Raw genomic sequence first — 18,812 nt, 5'->3', positions numbered from 1 at the left:
AGCCCTTCTAGTCTAGTAGCCTCAATCTCAGTATTCTCCTCGACAACATTGTCTTTTTCCTGTGTGAATACTGACGAAAAGTATTCACTTAGCACCTCTCCTATCTCCTCGGACTCCAAGCACAACTTCCCAGTACTGTCCTTGACTGGCCCTACTCTAACTCTAGTCATTCTTTTATTCCTGACATATCTATAGAAAGCTTTAGGGTTATCCTTGATCATACCTGCCAAAGACTTATCATGTCCCCTCCTGGCTCTTCTTAGCTCACTCTTTAGGTCCTTCCTAGCTAACTTGTAGCTCTCGAGTGCCCTAACTGAACCTTCATGTCTCATCTTTACATAAGCCTCCTTCTTCCTCTTGACAACCACGGTTCCCTTGCTCAACCACTTCCTCCCTGCCTGACAGGTACATACTTATCAAGGACACGCAGTAGCTGTTCCTTGAACAAGCTCCACATTTCCATTGTGCCCATTCCCTGCAGTTTTCCTCTCTTATAGAATTTACAGTGCAGAAGGAGGCCATTCAGCCCATCGAGTCTGCACCGGCTCTTGGAAAGAGCACCCTACCCAAGGTCCACACCTCCACCTTATCCCCATAACCCAGTAACCCCACCCAATACTAAGGGCAATTTTGGACACTAACGGCAATTTATCATGGCCAATCCACCTAACCTGCACATCTTTGGACTGTGGGAGGAAACCGGAGCACCCGGAGGAAACCCACGCACACATGGGGAGAATGTGCAGACTCCGCACAGACAGTGACCCAAGCCAGGAATCGAACCTGGGACCCTGGAGCTGTGAAGCAATTGTGCTAACCACTATGCTACCCTGCTGCCCCCTCCATCCGATGCATCCTAAGTCTTGCCTCATCGCATCATAATTGCCTATCCCCCAGATATAACTCTTGCCCTGCGATATATACCTATCTCTTTCCATCACTAAAGTAAACGTAATCGAATTGTGGTCACTATCACCAAAGTGCTCACCTACCTCCAAATCTAACACCTGTCCTGGTTCATTACCCACTACCAAATCCAATACGGCGTCGCCTCTCGTTGGTCTATCTACATACTGTGTCAGGAAACCCTCCTGCACACATTGGACAAAAACGGACCCATCTAAAGTACTCGAACTATAGTATTTCCAGTCAATATTTGGAAACTCACCCACAGGGTGAGTTTACCAGTTAAGTGATCTTGCTGAGTACATCAGTATCAAGTCAGCTTAAGGAATGTAAGTTTGCCATTCTAGCAGTACAAGGAGACCAGCAACCATTTTGGACCTATCCAAAATTAAATGAGAACACTATTAAGATGGAAGTGGATATGGACACTGCATTATCACTTATTCCTGAATCAATATAACATCAGGAATTAAAGTATTTGCTAGTGCAACCATTTGATGTGAGGACATATAGTGAGTGTCATGATATTCAGATAAACATCATGGTGCAAACACACATACACACTGATGGACAGATCAACGGACCAATCAACACACACGCAACATCACAGCCAATCACAAGCAAGGGCACACGCACTATAAAACAGGGAACACCACAGCTCCCGCTCATTCCAGCAGGAGACAGCTCAGGGCACAGAGCTCACAGCAAGCCACTCAGACATTCACCATGTGCTGAGTGCCTCTCCAAGATAGTGTCGGGATGGGTCCACAGGTTAAAGGGTAATGAACGAACCACAGTAACAAGTTTACAGATGTTGTTATTGAAAGTAATAAAACAGAGTTGTACCATCTGCAACCGTGTTGGTTCGTCTGTGTAGCAGAGCACCCAACACGACAGTGAGGAGGCCATGCTGAAGGGCTTCATCAAGATGACTGTGGAAGTTAATGAGTAGAATGTGGAATTGCCTCTTCACATTGCTCAAGGAAACTTTCCTGCATTGTTTGGTAGATCTTGGTTAAGGAAGAGTGCTCTAAACGGCACCGTCGTGAACTAATTGTTGATTCTACGAACGATCTTCAATCACTTCTGAGAAAACATGCAAAAGTATTTGAGGCGTCACTTGGATCCTTGACTGGGGTCAAAGTGAAAGTCAGGATAAAGACAGACAGCATGCCTAAGTGTTTGAAGGTGCCCTATGCTATTTGGTCTAAAGTGGAAGAAGAACTTGAGAGGTTACTGAAGACAAGAGTCAATAAGCCTGTCACCACCAGCGATTGCGCAACACCAATCATGGCAGTCTGAAAGAAGGATGGTTCCGTACGAATATGGGGGGATTTCAAAACGACTATCAACCCGGTATTATGTGCTGATTAATACCCTTACCAATTATCTAAGATCTTTTTTCAGACCTCTCAGGCAGCCAAACAGTGAGCTAAATTGATCTCTCCTATCTATAAATGAACGTGGCTATTACTGACCATAGTAACACACAAGGGTCTGTTTTGGTATCAGAGGCTTCTGTTCAGATTAACGTCAGCACCGGCTCTCTTCCAACAATCTATAGATCATATCTTGAGTGGGCCATCGGGTGTGCAATGTTAATGGACGACAATTTGTTACAGGTTCGAACGATGTAGAACATGTAAAGAATCTAGAAGATGCTCTTGCATAACTTTAACTGCATAATCTCAGGGTCAAGAAAGAGATGTGCGAATTTTAAAATCTTCTATTCACTATCCTGGACACATCATTGACCAAGACAGTCTTCACAAAGAACCTAAGGAGATGTCAGAGATCCTGGGTGCTCCATGGCCGCAGAACGTGACTCAGTTAAGGTTGTTTCTCAGATTAAATTGCGATGGAAAGTTTGTGCCGCACTTAGCAACAAGGTTGACGCCTTTACTCACTTTGTTTTGTAACAAACAAGCTTGGCTCTGGAAGAAAAATTGAGAGGATGTTTGCCAAAATGTTAAAAGAAATTACAGGAATCGGAGTTATTGATCCATTATAACCCAAAACTGAAGCTGCAGCTTACTTGCAATACATCACCCTATGGGGTTGGAGCAGTTGTCTCGCATGTAATGCCTTCAGGTGAAGAGCAACCAATAGCAATTGCTTCCAAGACATTGACTAGCGCTGAGTCCAACATACTCAATTTGGGATAGAAGCTCTCAGCATTATTTTTGGTATTCAAAGGTTCCACCATTATTTATTTGGCCGTCTTATACCTTATCCTACCAGGCATTTTGAGTTGACAGTGCAAAATGGAGTATTGTTGTGGAATATTAATCATTCCACCGTGTCTATGCAGTAGAATCCTGGAACAGATGAGGGCTATCCCAATGTAGTTAGAGTTGTCAAGAAGCTACTTCTGGTGACCCAGGTTGGATGCTCAAATAGAGAAGAAGGTGGGGTTATGCCAATCCTGTGCTGCATTGAGAAATACATCTCAATTACAACCTTTGAATCATGGGAATGGCCTACCAGGCTATGGCAAAGAATACATGTCATTTATGTGGAACCAGTCGAAGGACACATGTTTTTGATCATGGTTTATGCGCATTTGAAGTCGCTGGAGGTTACCATCATGAAATTAACAACTACGGAACAGACCATAACAGACGAGGTATTTACAAGATTTGGGCAACACGAACAACTCATGAACGATAACGGTACTCAGTTCACACCAACCACATTCGAGGACTACTTGAAGGAGTGTGGCATCTGTCATATCAAATATGCCCCCTACCATCCCGCTACCAATGGTTTAGCTGAACATTTCATATAATCGCTCAAGCATGCAGTGAAGGTTTCAAGAGATAAAAGCTTTCCACCTAAACATGCCAGTAGCTTCCTAATGACATACAGAAACACTGCACATTCAACAACACAAAGCTCACTGGTTATACTGAGGTTAAAAAGGAAACTACGCACACAGTTCAAACTTTTGATTCCCCCTTCAACTTCAGAGATAATCAAGCAACAACATTGGACCCAAGTGGCTGGAAGGGAACAACATTCCAAAAGCAAAGACTCCAGCAATTGTATTAGCCAAAATGTGTCCAATTTCATATACTGTACAATCTGACAATGAACAAATTTGGTGTCGGCACACTGACCAATTATTGTCTGCCCATAGCGAGAATACTGGAGCAAAATTCTCCATCCCGCCCCGCCACATTTCTGCCCCGACCCGCCGGCGGGATGCTCCGTTACACCGGCCGGTCAATGGGGTTTCCCATTGTGGGGCAGCCCCACGCTGTCGGGAAACCCCCGGGTGCCGGCAAAACGGAGATTCCCGCCGGCGGAGAATGACGTCCCAGAATCTGCACCAGAGAGTATGGATAGTGTCATGCCCGCCTTGAGGACAACAACTGCCAAAATTACAGAATCTGTTACGACAGAATCATCAATACAACCAGAGACAGTTCCTGAATTGGTTTACCATCCACAGTATTTTGCTATTAATGTAGTTAAGCATTTGGAGTGAGTGCATCAATTTTTTAAAAAATGCCACCTTCAATTTTAAGTACAATTTGCACAATGCAGATTAATGAGTTACAGCATTCTAAACAGCAGTTACAACTATACAGCCATCTGTTAAGTCCCTTCAGTATAATTCTGTGTATTTTGCAATGACAGAGACATGTGATTCAGTATTTAGGTGCACGGTTATTAGTTAGAATGGCTGATTCTCCGAATAAACTACTATTTCTAGTAAATTTAACTGATGATAATTGTACAGCAGTTAGAAAGGATGTTTGACAATATAGAGGTATTAATTCTTCATGTGAATAATGGCAAATATTACCTTTGTCAGAAACAGGGGCATGGATTTTCTGCCCCCCCTCCCCCGGCCAGCTGTGTTTTTGGCAGGGGGTGGTGGTGGAGGGGGGGGGGGGGGGGGGCAGTAAAACACTGCCGGCCCTTTTCAGATCCCCAGAATGCGGTGGGTGGGCAGCCACCAAATTCGCAGTCGAGCCGTTAATTTTTAAAAGATTAATAGGCAATTGAACTTGTGACAAAGCCAATTGACACAAATCTCACACAACCCACGCCATAAAATGGTAGGCATGGGCAGGTGGGCAGCAGCAGGGAGTGTGCTGTACAATCTTACAGATTAGGAGTAAGAGTAGGCCATTTGGCCCCTTGAGTCTGCTTCGCCATTCAGGCTTATCTGATTGTGGCCTCAACTCCACATTCCGCCTACCCCCAATAACTTTTGACTCTCTTGTTAGTTAAGAATCTATCTGCTTCTGTCTTTAAAATATTCAATGTCCTTGCCTTCGCTGCTCTCTGGGGGAGAGTTCCAAACACTCATGAGCCTCAGAGAAAAGGATTCTTCTTATCTCCATCCTAAATGTAAGACACCTTGGGCACAATTGGGCGGATATGGAGAATTTGGCAAGAGCCAAAAACTCAGAAACCCACGACTATAATTCCTGTTGCTATTCTCTCAATGGCGGGTTAATGGCAGGTCACCCTTTCTGCTGGCATGTGGCACAAACGTCATTTTCATCTAACGAATGCTCATTAAAACAGCTGCCCGTCGGCATCTCGCCAGGCCTGCCAATATTGCGTCAAGCCAGCAGGAATGTACATCCGTGTCAAACCTGATTGCTAATGGGTGGCATGGACAAGACGGTCCTTAGTTTACCAGAGATTTGGGGGTGAGTGCAACAACCTTCTGCCATAGTGCTATGCTGCTCCTGATGCACTGTTCACCATTCTGCCTGGGCAGACCAGTTCCTGCCTTGATTCCATACTGAATGAGTCTTCACGGACAGCTCCGTGCTGCTGCACCTATGGGTCCTCCTGTGTCACTGAGTCGGATCAGTACTGCTCCTAGGGTTGGGAAGTACAGGATTCTACTTGCCCCTTGTGCCACACACCAGTGTTGATTTGGACAGCACTGTGCTGCTGGACTCATGCTGCCACCGCAATAAAGGTCTGAAGGTCCACCAGAGGTGGAGCGTGAGGTGAGGGGCGATGGCCTAACAAGGACAAGGCTGGGAAATTTGGAATGATGTGCAAGGAGCAGAGGGGATCGGCCTGGGCGCACAATAGCACACAGAAAGGCAAGGTGATGCATGAAGAAGATGAACAATGGAAGGCACAGGGAAGACTGAGGGGAGGGAACCTGGATGCCAACAAGGCTGCATGAAAAGCTCACAAACAATAGGATCAAAGGGATGCCACATTGTTTATGGAAGGGGATGGATGAAGACTCCAACTGCGATGGGTAGCGGGCCAAGTGGGGCATGGGTGGATCGCAGGTGGTGGGCTTGGGGTGGGGGTTGAATCAAAGGCCAGACTTCCTCTTGAGTCTGCAAGAGTCTGCAAGAGTCCCCCTGGGTTGCTGATATCTCGCATGGTCTGGTGAAGACAAGTGGGCTGGAGAGAGTGACTTGAGTGTGCTGGACTAACATTTAAATATGGCGCCAAACCTTTGAGCCTGCCAGCGGAGGGCGGATAGACAAATCGGCTGCTTCCACCAGGAGAGTCAGAAGGGAGCTCGCCTGTGCATAATTGAGTTTCCAAGTGCAGAAACCGGCAAGGGATCCCACCATTCATGTCAGTGGGTTAGGCTTTGCCAGAGCTGCCCACCACCGCACTAAATCTCAAAATTGGAGAATTCCACCCATTATGTACTCTTCACAACTTACATTCCTGCCCATCTTTTTGTCAGCAGTGTATTTGTGAGGTGGGCTATTTTTAAACCTGTTGGCTGCCAGCCGACTCTTGAAATGGGGGATAAGCAATAGGTTCCCCTCAAATTCCCCAACCCCACCTTGTGAAATCTAGCCCCTAAATTATCTCTTCACTAGTTTATAACTTTATGTCAACGGTTTCGCGTTTGGGCAAACAATAACAATTGAGGAACACTGCTGAATCCAGGGTGTGAATGCAAAGAGATGGGATTGTTCCAGATTTTAGCAATTAGATCTTTTGCCAAATACGGAACTCTTATTATTTGGCTGCATCAGTGATATCAGCAAGATGATGCACGTTTTTGGAATAATTTGCAAGCTTTGCAACATCAACCCCATTCCCGCCCACCCTCACCAATACAAGGAGCTGCAATATTCAAGTGTTTAAAGCATTTGAAGATAGGATCCTTCAAGTTCAGTTTTTGGCACAATGGGATGGGTGGGTCTCAATGTCAAAGTCTGGTTCTGCTGAGCTCCAGGGGTGGAATATTCCCATCCTGCCCACAGCAGGTTTCGTGGCGGGCAGGATCAGAGAAGCTATGCGATGCAAAAAAATTGGAACCTTGCTGATGAGAAAACAGTTTGCAATTGTCCAGGGTAATGGCAGATCAGGTATCCCGCTGACTCATGACATGAACAGCATTTGCATTCACTTCCATCTCATGAATGCTCCTAAAGAGGACAGCATGGTGGCGCAGTGGTTAGTACTGCTGCCTGACGCTGTCGAAGACCAGCTTCGATCCCGGCCCCAGGTCACTGTCCATGTGGAGTTTGCACATTCTCCCCGTGTCTGCTTGGGTCTCACTCCCAGAATCCAAAAATGTGCAGGGTAGGTGGATTGGCCACGCTAAATTGACCCTTAATTGGAAAAAAAATGAATGCTCCTGAAGAATGTGACAGATGCAATCCTCTAGAGCTCGGGATAAGTGTGCATCATTGTCCCTCACTCAATGTGATGAGAAGTGAAAAAGCAGAGATTTGGAAAGATATAGGCCACCTCCCCCCCTACCCTGTGTGAAGTGAGCCCTCCCCAGAAAGGACAGATGATCAAGCAGCCTGATTGATGAGATGGTGATGATAAAGTTTCTGTAAGTCAGTCGTGACATATGTCCTCTGGTAATGGTTGTGAGAGATCCCTGAAGAGAGTAGCCCTTTGAATACATGATGCCATGATGAGAGCTTGATATTGGAGGGCGATAAAGGATGCCTTTTCCTGGTGGAGCAGATGATCATTCATCCTCTTCCTGCAGTGGAAGGTATTGTGGGTGCGGTGACCAGCTGCACTTACCTCCTTTGCTATTGCCTCCCATGCCAGAGAGCTGAGGCTAGTGTGGTTCTTGGAGCCTTCCCTGGGGTATTGCACATCCTTATATGGCTACACTCCTCAGATCGAGGTCTTGAGGGCATTGGGGCTGAAGTGAGGTGCAGCCTTCTTCTGCTAGCGTGAAGCATTCTTCTTCAATTTGCTAGACACCCCTGTGGGTCTCCAGGAGACAGCTGGGCTGGAGAGAGTGAAATGTGTGTGCTCGGGCAATGTTTAAATATGGTGCCCAGATCTTCAACCCACCAAGTAATGGTGGAGCGGAAGAACAATTTCCTGACCTGGCACATGGTTCAGAGAGCTACTTGCCTGTGTATAATTAATGAGCTTCCAAGCATGGATGCAATTTCCGCCATTCTGACCAGCAGCACATGAGCCGAAGGATTCACCCATCACGGCACTTTGTTTCAAAAATGAAAAGCTCTGTCCAAGGAGCCTGACTCCAGTTCTCCCTAATCTCTGAGGGTCATCCTGTCAGTCATGCCAAATCTTAGGATCTTGGTGTGAATTATGCAAATTCCCATGACCGTCCCGGGGAGCAGGTGGCAAAGTGATATTATCGCTGAAGCCCACCTGGAATTAAAAGTCTAATGATGACCATGAAGCTATTGTCGATTTCGCAAAAACCCATCTGGGTCACTAGGGAAGACAATCTGCCATCGTCTGGGCTACATGTTACTCCAGACCCACAGTAATGGTTGACTCTTAAATGCCCTCTGAAATGGCCTCGCAAGCCACTCAGTTGTGTACAACCTCTATGAAAACACAAAATAGGAATGAAACCGAACGGACCACCAGGCATCGAACCAGGAAACGACAATGGCAAACCCAGCCCTGCCGATCCCACAAAGTCCTCGTTACTAACATCTGGGGACTTGTGCCAAAGTTGGGAGAGCTTCTCACTCAGTGAAGGAGGAGATCTGGGCACCATTTTTAAATGGTGCCATGGTCTCTTGACCCCCCCCCCCCCCCCCCCACCAACATGATCCTCGGACCCCCCAAATAATCTATAAAGATGTCCTCAGATCCTTATCCTTCTTTAATATCAGGGAGATAGGGGCCTGCGACAATGTAGGGTGGAGTTCCCCCACTCCCTTGCTTCATTATATGCCCTCACCAGCAGTGGCTCCAGGTCCACCCCAAACTTTTTATAAAAGTCCACTGGGAACTCAACTGGCCTGTGGGGCCTTCCCTGCCTGCATCATCCCCATACTATCCATCATCTCCCTCAGCAAAATCAGGGCCCCCAGTCCCTGATCCAGCCCCTCCTCTACTTTGGGAAACTAGACTGGAGGGTGCGTAGGTGTGGGCACCGATCTACGACAACCAAAGGTTTGCGCTAGGGGGCTGGATGTGAGGTTTCAGGGGTGGCGACAAGCAGGGATTGAGCGATTTGGCGATCTGTTTATAGGGGCCAAATTTGTGAAGTTGGAGAACCTGGAGGAAAAGTACAAGTTGTTCAGGGGGAATGTCTTTAAGTACCTACAGGTCCGAAACTTTGTAAGGAGAGAGGTGCCGTCCTTTCCTGGGCTGCCACTCCTGGGGTTGTAAGACAAGGTGCTGTCGAGGGACAAGATAGGGGAGGGGAAGGTGTCGGATGTCTACAAGGAATTGATGAATTGGGAGAGAGCCCTGGTGGGGGACATAAAGCATAAGTGGGAGGAGGAATTGGGAGAGGAGGTGGGGGCCAAGATGTGGGGCGAGGCCTTGCAGAGGGTGAATGTGCCCTCGTCGTGTGCGAGGCTAGGCCTCATCCAGTTTACAGTGATACATGGGGTGCATATGACGGTGGTGAGGATGAGTAGGTTCTTTGAGGGGATAGATGATAGGTGTGGGCGGTGTGCGGGGTGGGCCGCAAATCACAGCCACATGTTCTGGGCATGTCAAAGATTGAGGGGGTTCTGGCAGGAGTTCATGGACATGATGTCCGAGATGCTGGGGCTGGAGACGGTCCCAAGTCCAGAAGTGGCAATATTTTGGGTATCGGAAGACCCGGGAGTCCAGGGGGTGAGAGGTGCCAATGTTGTGGCCTTTGCCTCCCTGATAGCCTTTATTGATTTCTTTAAGGAGGTTTGAGGGGTTGGCGGCGGCAGGGGGGGGGGGATGGGAGAGGTAAAGGGGTTAAAATGGGGAAGGTGGGATTTGTGAAGGGGGTGGCATTAGGGAAGCAGAGGGAGTGGGTGTTGGGTGTTTATAAAGTTATTTGGTTGTTCGTCTGCGTTTGTTTGTTTTTATGAAAGTGCCTTGAATAATTTTTTTTTTAAATCAAAGAATGAGACTTGGGGAAATTTTAACTCTATTTGCCTGACAGTTAGGTAGGTCAAAAGCACGCAGATCACTTACCTGTCAGAAAGTCATCAGGAACTCACCGTTCCAAATGTTAACCCATTCCATTGCGCATGTAAGGGTACCTGTCCTAAATCAGCATGGTTTTTCTTTCTGTTACGCCTGCTAATTCAGGAAAAGGCCTATACAGAATGGTACATTCCTTTTACCTCCTTTTAGCTGCAGGTCTTGTGGATAGTGTAAATGCTTTTGAGCTTAGCCTTGACCCCTTGTCAGCTTTGTTATCCTGTTTTCCACTGGGAGCAGTTCTTTAAGTGCAAACAGAACAACCACCCTCATACCCATATTCGGCAGAAGCAGTTCCGAGTCATGAGCTATTGAAAAGGAAATCTGTGTGCTGTATTGTTCTGGTTCTAATCTGTGCACTCTGCTTCCTGCCTCCACATTTATTATGCCATCTGCTGGATATTGCCAGCCAATATCTGTTGCCCCAAGCAACCTTTGAAAATATCTAAATATGCCTTTGAGAATTCGGCTTCAAAAAGGCTAACACAATTTTTGCATGTCGCCATTGTCATAAAATTAATTTGCAAATGTTACCCACAAGCTTAAGCAATGTCAGATAGCAAGGCGCAGCCGTTCTTATTAGAGCATTGTTCCGCTGGAAATGGGCAGAAGATCAGAATTGGGAGGAGCTGTCAGTATTTGTAAGTTAGCACAAAACCAGATGCTGTAAGTATCCTGGACAAATTGTGAGTAACAATATAAAGCAGCAAGATAGCTGGTGAAATATTGTTAAATTAAATGAAGATTTTCCAGCCGTTCCTATCGGTGGGCTCTTCTGGTCCCGTTGTCGGTGAGCCCCTGCTGTGGGTTTCAAAGCAACAGAGGGTGCGGACAATGGGAAGCCCTGTTGACAGCCGGTCAGTGGCAGGCCACCTCTGTACCGTGGGGGGGTGCCGAAAATCCTATTCAACATCTTTGAAATTCCATGAAGATTCTGTTAGTCTGCTGTAACTCCAGCAGCAGCCTGATCGAATCTACTTTCGGAAATTGGCTGCGCCTGCTCTTTACCATTTCCAGGCTTTTCCAGCATGCCTTGTAAGGGGAGGAACCTCTGCCTACCCCTTAAGAGGCTGATGTCTGTGACAAGATGTACATTCTAAGAATAATGAAGGGTTAACAATTTACTGTAACTGCATCCAACCACTAGATGGCGATCAAGCGCATACACGTGGATCACGTGATACTCTTGATTCAGGGAGGAGGTTGTTAGGCGAGGTAGAGAATAGTCATGTTATCAGGAGCCCTGTAATTAGAATCATAGTTTTAGTGAATCTGTAATCTTTTATATCTTAGCAAGCAAGTTGAATCTATTTAGTTGTAGTGTAAATAAATTAGCTTTGTTCAAAACTTAGCTTGATGTCCTTTGTGAGACATTACACTTCGAAGCCATCCTCATTCAGAAAGCAAAGAACATCAAAATGTCCTCAGGCAGGATAAGCACAAATGATTGATGTAAGGAGTCTCCTTGATCCTTTGCAGGGCTCGCACACCTGACCTATGCATGTTAGGTGTCATTCTCACTGACTCCGCAAATTCTGATAACTTTCAATAGTACGACATTTTGGAATTATACCTTTCCTGTACCAGGAAGTGGTTATCAGCAAATAATATTTGGCATGAAACTACAAATGCTGGAAATACACAACATTCCAAGCAACCTCTGAGATAAAATTCAAAAGCAGAAAACTGTGGATTGTAGACACCTGAAATAAGAACGCTAGAAATGCTCGGCAGGTTTGGCAGCATCTGTGGAAAGAGACACAGAGTTAATGGGCAGGATTTTTCATTCAGGGTTGGAATCCTGTCATGACCATCAATGTGGGTCCCAGCCCACACCGCGTAGACATGGATTGTTGCTGAATTGAGGATGGCATGCTGGCTTTCAAATCTGGCGACCTAATAGAAAGTCCTCCAAAGCTGTTGCAGATAAGGGAGAAAGGGGAGGGTAGATGCTTCCTTCCACCTTGAGGTATCTTCCCAGCACTTTTAAAATGTTTGGAATAAAAAATGGCCACGGCTTCTGTATGACCACCGTGGAGAGGAAAGCACACCACAGGAATGTGTGTGACTGTAGCCATAGCGAAGTAGGTGGGAAGGTATCTTCAAAGGACCAACCCTGTCCCACCCCCTGAAAGCTCTGCTCAACATCTCCAATCTGTGGCCTTTCATCAGAACTGGGAAATGTCACGGATCTGCAGGGTCAAATCGGTTTCCCTCTCCACAGATGCTGCCAGACCTCGAGTATTTCCAGCACGGTCTGTTTTTATTGTCTGAAATTGAATAGGTGGTTAACATTTTGAGTGGGACTCTTCATTAGAATTGGTAATATAGGGGAGAACGCATCTTTACAAGACTAGAACAAAATGGAGAAAAAGAATAGGTATGAATGAGTCAGGAGTCCAGATATGCTAACTACCTTTGCAAAGAAGCAACAATACATAAAAATATATTTCCAAAATTTAATGAGATTTTGGTTGATCGACAAGATGTCGAGATGGAAACATGCTTGTTGCCAAAGCTACTGAGAAAAACATATGAGTAGAAACAGACTTTCTTCTAATAAGACCAGAAAACATGGGTTCTGTTTAGCAAAACATTTGAAATAGAGGAACTGCTGATGTTTAATAGGCTTAAACCATGCAGCTTAAGATAACAGCTCTTGATTCTCTTCCTGCTGTTTTCCTATCTAAGGCCATCCTTACCATTAGGGCAGTGTTGTTTTCTTACAGCCCATGAGGCACATGTAAGGTCTGGCAACCTAGCCCAACAAAGCTTATAATCTACATTTTACTTGTGTTTATATTTCTTATTATTTAATTTATTCTTTTTAAAGTTGGTGGGTCTGGTGATTTGCAAAGTACTGTCCCTAAATCTATTGCCCCGTTGATGCATAAATCTTAAATTGGCACACATCAGCCCAGATCTTCCAAGCAGCATAATGATCCTCGGATTGCCACTGTGCCCAAAGATGCCCCCAACTTGATGCTGCTGCACATTTGTTCCGAGCCTAACTTTCACAGAAATACACAGTGCAGTGTCGTTTGTGAAATTCCACCAGAGCAGAGCAGAGTCAGTGGAAGACAGGACAAGACCCCTTTTTACAGCACAAGCTGCCTTATGACAAATTTAAAGATCCAGTCTGAAAGTTAGAGAATGGATGAGTAAATGAGTGAGTGGAGGAGGTAAGTGAGTAGGTGAGCAGGGTGGGTAAGTGGGTAAGATTGGTAAGGTGGGTAGGTGCATGTGTGGGCAAGTGGGTAGGTGCGTAAGTGGGTATGTGCATAAGTGGGAAGCTGAGCAAGTGGGTAGTTGAGTAAAGTGGGTGAGGTGGTAGATGTGTGAGATGATAGGTATATGATTTGGCAAGTAGATGTGTCGTGTGGCCAAAAGTGTAGGCAGGCAGACAGAGGGTGGTGAGGAGGTTGGGGGGTTAGTTGTTCTAGTCAGTGGGGTATTCAGGTTGGGTCAGGTTGGGGTAGGAAAGGTGTTGGGAATGTAGTTGGGTTGGGTTGGGGAGTAGTCACGGTGTCGGGGGTTGGGGGTGGGCAGGTCAGGGTGTAGTCCAGCCTGGTCTGAAAGGGGGTGTGGGGAGAGAGGACCTATTTCAGTCTGGTCGGGTTGGGTGGGGATTAGTCAGATGGTCAGGGGGCTAGTCGGGAGAATCATGGGAGGTGGATGGAAGGTCAGTTGTGGAGTTACCCAGATGATGGACGAGCTTTTAATCCACCATAACATTTTCAGGGTAACTATTCAGATAAGAACCGCAGAACTCTCTGAAGTCCCTGAATGTTGTTCTGAAAACTAGACATTCGCAGAGTATCCTGGGAAACAGGGGAATTGCTAATCAGGGGTTGAGACTTCCCAGACATCCCCACATGGGGCTGCACGTCAGGGCTTCCACAAGGGTTCTGTCCTGTCACACATCTCTGAAAATTCAGTGACGGCCCATCCTCTGGTACTATAGCAACCTGATATAATGCAAATGAAGGGAAATTTAGATTTAATCATGGTAGGTGGAATGTGGTGTGGCATGATGTGCACTTATATTCACAGTCCATAAAGACAAAAAGCATCGCCACTTCCTTATTGGGACATTTGTCGGAGGTGTTATGGGAGAATTCCAATTTGCAGTGGCAGTTTTCTCCCTCAGGTCCAGCAAACAGTCACATTAGCTAACCAGTCACTACCAGTATTGCATGGCATGAATATCACGTTATTAATTTTGCCACGGAGGATAAACAATTCCAATCTTTTATCGCCAAGTGTGCCGTCTTGGAATCAAGCCCACCCCCAAAGAAATCTTTCCAACTTCCCAGTCAAAGGAGAGTCACCACTTGTTGTTCATTAAGAACTGGCAAGTGCTGATCTGAGTCCAGAAACTCATCCTGGACAATTATGTGAGCATCAAGGAGTAAGGGATGAAGTACTGTAAGGGATCACCTGATATTAGAACAAGCATTTAGTAAAACAAATGGGATTTAAACATGCTCAAAATGCAAGGGGAAGAAAGAGGGAATGTGGATAGAAGAATCCCACAAGAAAATCAGCAAGGTAACTCAGATCTGAAGATGTTGCAGTTGATGTACATACCAGAAGGTATTAGTAGGCCCAGGAGGAAGTTGAGACACTTTTCTTAAAGGTTGTATTGAGCTTAGTTGGTTGGATACCAAAGATGGAAAGGTTAGTTTAAGAATTATAAGGGAAAAGGTGAGGAGCTGTTTTGATGACTGGGTCTGATATTTGCAGAGGTCATCAAATCTTCTTTGCTCCTCTCAATACAGAGAGAACATGAACAGAAGAGACAGTGTAGGAGACTTGAGGGAATACATGTAAATCAGGCCCAAGCATCAGCAAGTGAAGACACAAGCAGGTAAATGTGGCCTTTGTGCTTGCTGACTGCTCTGCTCCTCCGGCAATTTCTAATGATATTTTCAACCCATTGGCACACTGAAGCATATAAAAGGAATAGGAGAGGGTAGCTTTACCTCCCATAGAAACTCGTCTAAACTTTTCCTGCACTCCAGAGTTTTCGGCTGGTGGACTTCCATGTCCTGCTGCCGCTGTGGCAATAGCGAATGCTGAAGTAGGAGACACAGAGCATCGTGCATTGTCCATCTCCCTGCAGCCAGGTCCCATCACACCAGATTGAACTGCATTATTTAAATCACACAAATGACATTCTTAATTCTACCAGTTTGTAGGTACAGTTAATGCAAATTGTAAGACACTAAATGTTACAGCATTCTAATACTTTGTCTTTGACCCTAGTGACATTAGTTAAGCCATTGCTGGGATTTGAATTCAAAAACGGAAATTGTAAATGTTTCTAAATGCTACTTAGAAAGTGAGGTGTGCGGGATATCAAGAGGTTTGGACAACACATTCCTTAATACTGTTTTGTTCTAAGACATTGATGTATATATATCTATATTTCCTCAGTATACATTGCAGAAACCAAATTTAGCGACCCATATAGCTTTTACTGCAGATATACACAATATTGTGGCTTTATGAGTGCAACATGCAATTTACAGGCTCTGAATTTCCTCTTCGCTCAATAACAATTACACCATTGTCGCTCCATTCACCAGTAGAGGGAGTGACACATACTTTTCACGGGGGAAGTTAATTTAATTTTTTTGTTGAAATTCTGATGTAACTTGAGGGAAGAACCTGTGGGGGACATTTTTGGACTTGGACAATTTTGGATTTGAAAATTGGGAGAAATGTATACTGAGCAACCAATCATCGTCCCAAAGTCAAAATGAACACCCATGTAACTTGCTGGCATTTGCCCCTCCCTCGCCAGGGAACTTCAATGCGACAATAGCATAACTCTTAAAAAGCACTGCACAGGAGTCGAGGAGCAGCAGAATCCTGTTCAACAGCAATGTGTGCAGCAAACAAAAGGTTTTGCTGGCAATTCTCACCAAATCATTTGATGGCGTCAATTACCATCATCAACAATCCTGATTGTCACAATAGTGTCCACAATAGTGCTCTCCAGTACCTCATGTACAGTAACTTTATTGCAGTGTTAATATAAACCTACTTGTGACAATCAAGATTATTATTATACAGGAACACAACCAGCTTCTCTGATGAAGATCTCCAAGTCTTCCTTCAGACCTAAAAGACAGGACCCTCATACTCCTGGTTCTTCCTTTCACTAATCTGGGCACCAACATTAGTTGTGGTGCCACCACGAGCTGGCATTGGCACAGCATCCCAGCAGATTTGATCAAATGTGCAGAATGAAGTAAAAACACTTCATGAGGGCAGACAAGGATAGCATGCCACCAGACTCATGTTTTCCTCCTCCCTATTCTGGGTGCCACCACATTTTCCAAGCATTTGAAGCAGTATTAAAACTAACAACCCTTCACATTAACACCCTGTGTAAGTGTGCCTACAATAGACCATTCAGTAACTGTGGACTTCATTGCAGAGAAAAAGATTCCCTCCTGGGCCAAAGAGATATGTTTTGGCATCATCTGGTAGCTTATGTAGAAGAAGGTAAGGTTGAGGTGCTGCCACTGCAGTCAAATAGTTCCTTAAGATGTGCTGCAGAAAATGCCTTCTCATTCAGCAATAACTGATGACAGACTCTGGTCTGCACCATGGACAAGTATTAGCAACTGTTCAATTGGCATCTTCTGTGTCTAGAGCATAACATCATGGTTTCCTGTCCCTTTGGGGAATCCAGTTAAGCTGCTCCACTGGCTGTCTGACCTCGCTGACATGGACAAATTTGGCAACTCTGTGAAAGTGTGAGTCCATCACCTGTTGGACACATGCCTTGACAATCCCCCTGTTAGTGTTGTAGCCTTGAAGCAGTGTAGAATAATACAGAACAGTAAATATTGAGGGGTGATGTCACTGTAATTGTCTCCAAGAAAGCAGTGGTGAGAGTGCAGAGATTCTGTAAATCTTCATCATGATGCAGGGCAAGATGCCTTATGGCGCCCTTGAGAGGATGCACAGCTGCCCAGAAGGGTCTTTGTAGGCCACGTGTGGCCTGTGCAAGTGCTGGAGAGGGTCATACCTGGTGGTCTGCTAACCTCAGCTATGCCGCCTGATTCTCCTGGCCTGAACACACTGCTGTTCCAACTCTTCGGCCTGATTGTCCTGGCCTGGACACATTGCTGTTCCAACTCTTCTGCCAGTTAGTATAATGGCATAGGATGGTTTTCCCATGAGGAAAGCTTTTCATTGCCTGAATTCCATCTGAATGGGAAGAGCAGTGGCTTAAAGCCATGTGTCGTCAACAGAATGCTCACAACAGTTTGCATTTACTTTAGTAGTAGAGTGCCCCTAACAAGACCAATCCTGTGCGAAAGGAGGCAATCAATAAATACAGTATGGCAAAGCTAAGGAAGTTCTTAATTATGACCTATTGTCAAACAGTTAATAGTCAAGTGAGCAAAGGAGAGATAGATAGTGAGATAGTTGAGTGAGGTTGATAGAAAGTAGGTAAAGGTAATAAATGGATGTCAAGGTGGAGACTCGTAACTAGCAAGCCATTGAGTTATTAACCAAACATAGAAAATACCATGAGAGTGTTATAAATGTTCAGCACAAGTACATCTAGAGGCCGGGAAGGAGTTGAACCTTACAGATTGTACAGCTAGGCAATGAAAAACTATTCTTGGCAGCTAGCAACTGAACTGCAGAGAATGAAGAGGTGAGAAGAGGTAAGAGGCTATCAGACAATTGAACAAGCAAGGAAAAGGAGCTGAGAGATGTGGAAACCACTTGGGAGTGAGATAAACTGAGTTAATGCATCACATACAAGAAAATTGAATGGAAGTTTTCTGATCTTAGACATTATGAAACTTAGAGAATTATGTATCTTGATAACTTTATATGTACAACCAACTGCAATCTCTAGTTAGTCAGACATGCATCACACAAAATATCTGATTAATCCAGCAAGCTAGAGACACTCTATTGAAAATAGACATAAAACTGCCTCTTGCAATTCAAAATTGACATTCAGTAAATGCAATGCTTTGTGAACAGGGTTTGTGCGTAAGTTGTCTCCATTTTACGGTGCAGTCTAATTTTGATGAAACTTGAGATATGGCTCAAAAAATGTCACCAGGGTCTCCCAGAAATTAATGCGGTTTTCTATACACTATCCACTACACCTATGATACCACTTATCATCGCCCAGATCCAATCTGAACAGTTAGAATGAAAACACCATATGGCAATTTTCCTGGGACGTGACCTAACAGTGAGGATGACCCCAAATGGTGTCATTGGTAGCCAGGAAACCCATACAATTGCTCTACAATGTATTTGGGAACAGAATAATAAAGGATGCAAGCACAGCATAATCGGCACCCTCAGTGAATTGTAAGCCTGTAATCACATTGATGGGTTCAAATGACACCTTAAGCCATGAGAACAGTATATGCTTGTCATCAGAACCCTGCAACTAGATCACTCCTTGCTTTATAATATATTCTAGGGAGTGAATTTCCATCTTAATTCTTCGTTCTGCTAGTAGGGTGTTT

The 18,812-nt window shown here is 45.1% G+C and overlaps 1 protein-coding gene across 3 annotated transcripts in view; it reads right to left on the bottom strand.

Annotated features, from left to right (window-relative positions):
* rasgrf2b (Ras protein-specific guanine nucleotide-releasing factor 2b) overlaps positions 1-18,812 on the bottom strand; it is a 465,843-nt gene that overhangs the window by 165,508 nt on the left and 281,523 nt on the right. For 2 of the 3 annotated variants that reach the window (XM_072516187.1, XM_072516188.1), the window contains exon 16: positions 15,276-15,440. The exons of the other annotated variant lie outside the window; for it this stretch is intronic. In XM_072516187.1, the coding sequence (XP_072372288.1) occupies positions 15,276-15,440 (165 nt within the window). The remainder of the gene's footprint in view (positions 1-15,275; positions 15,441-18,812) is intronic. 3 annotated transcript variants of the gene reach the window in all.

The sequence above is a fragment of the Scyliorhinus torazame genome, chromosome 9, assembly GCF_047496885.1.
Source record: "Scyliorhinus torazame isolate Kashiwa2021f chromosome 9, sScyTor2.1, whole genome shotgun sequence".
NCBI lineage: Eukaryota > Metazoa > Chordata > Chondrichthyes > Carcharhiniformes > Scyliorhinidae > Scyliorhinus > Scyliorhinus torazame.
Note: the sequence above shows the minus strand (reverse complement) of the source record. Positions and strands in the feature narration are given on the sequence as shown.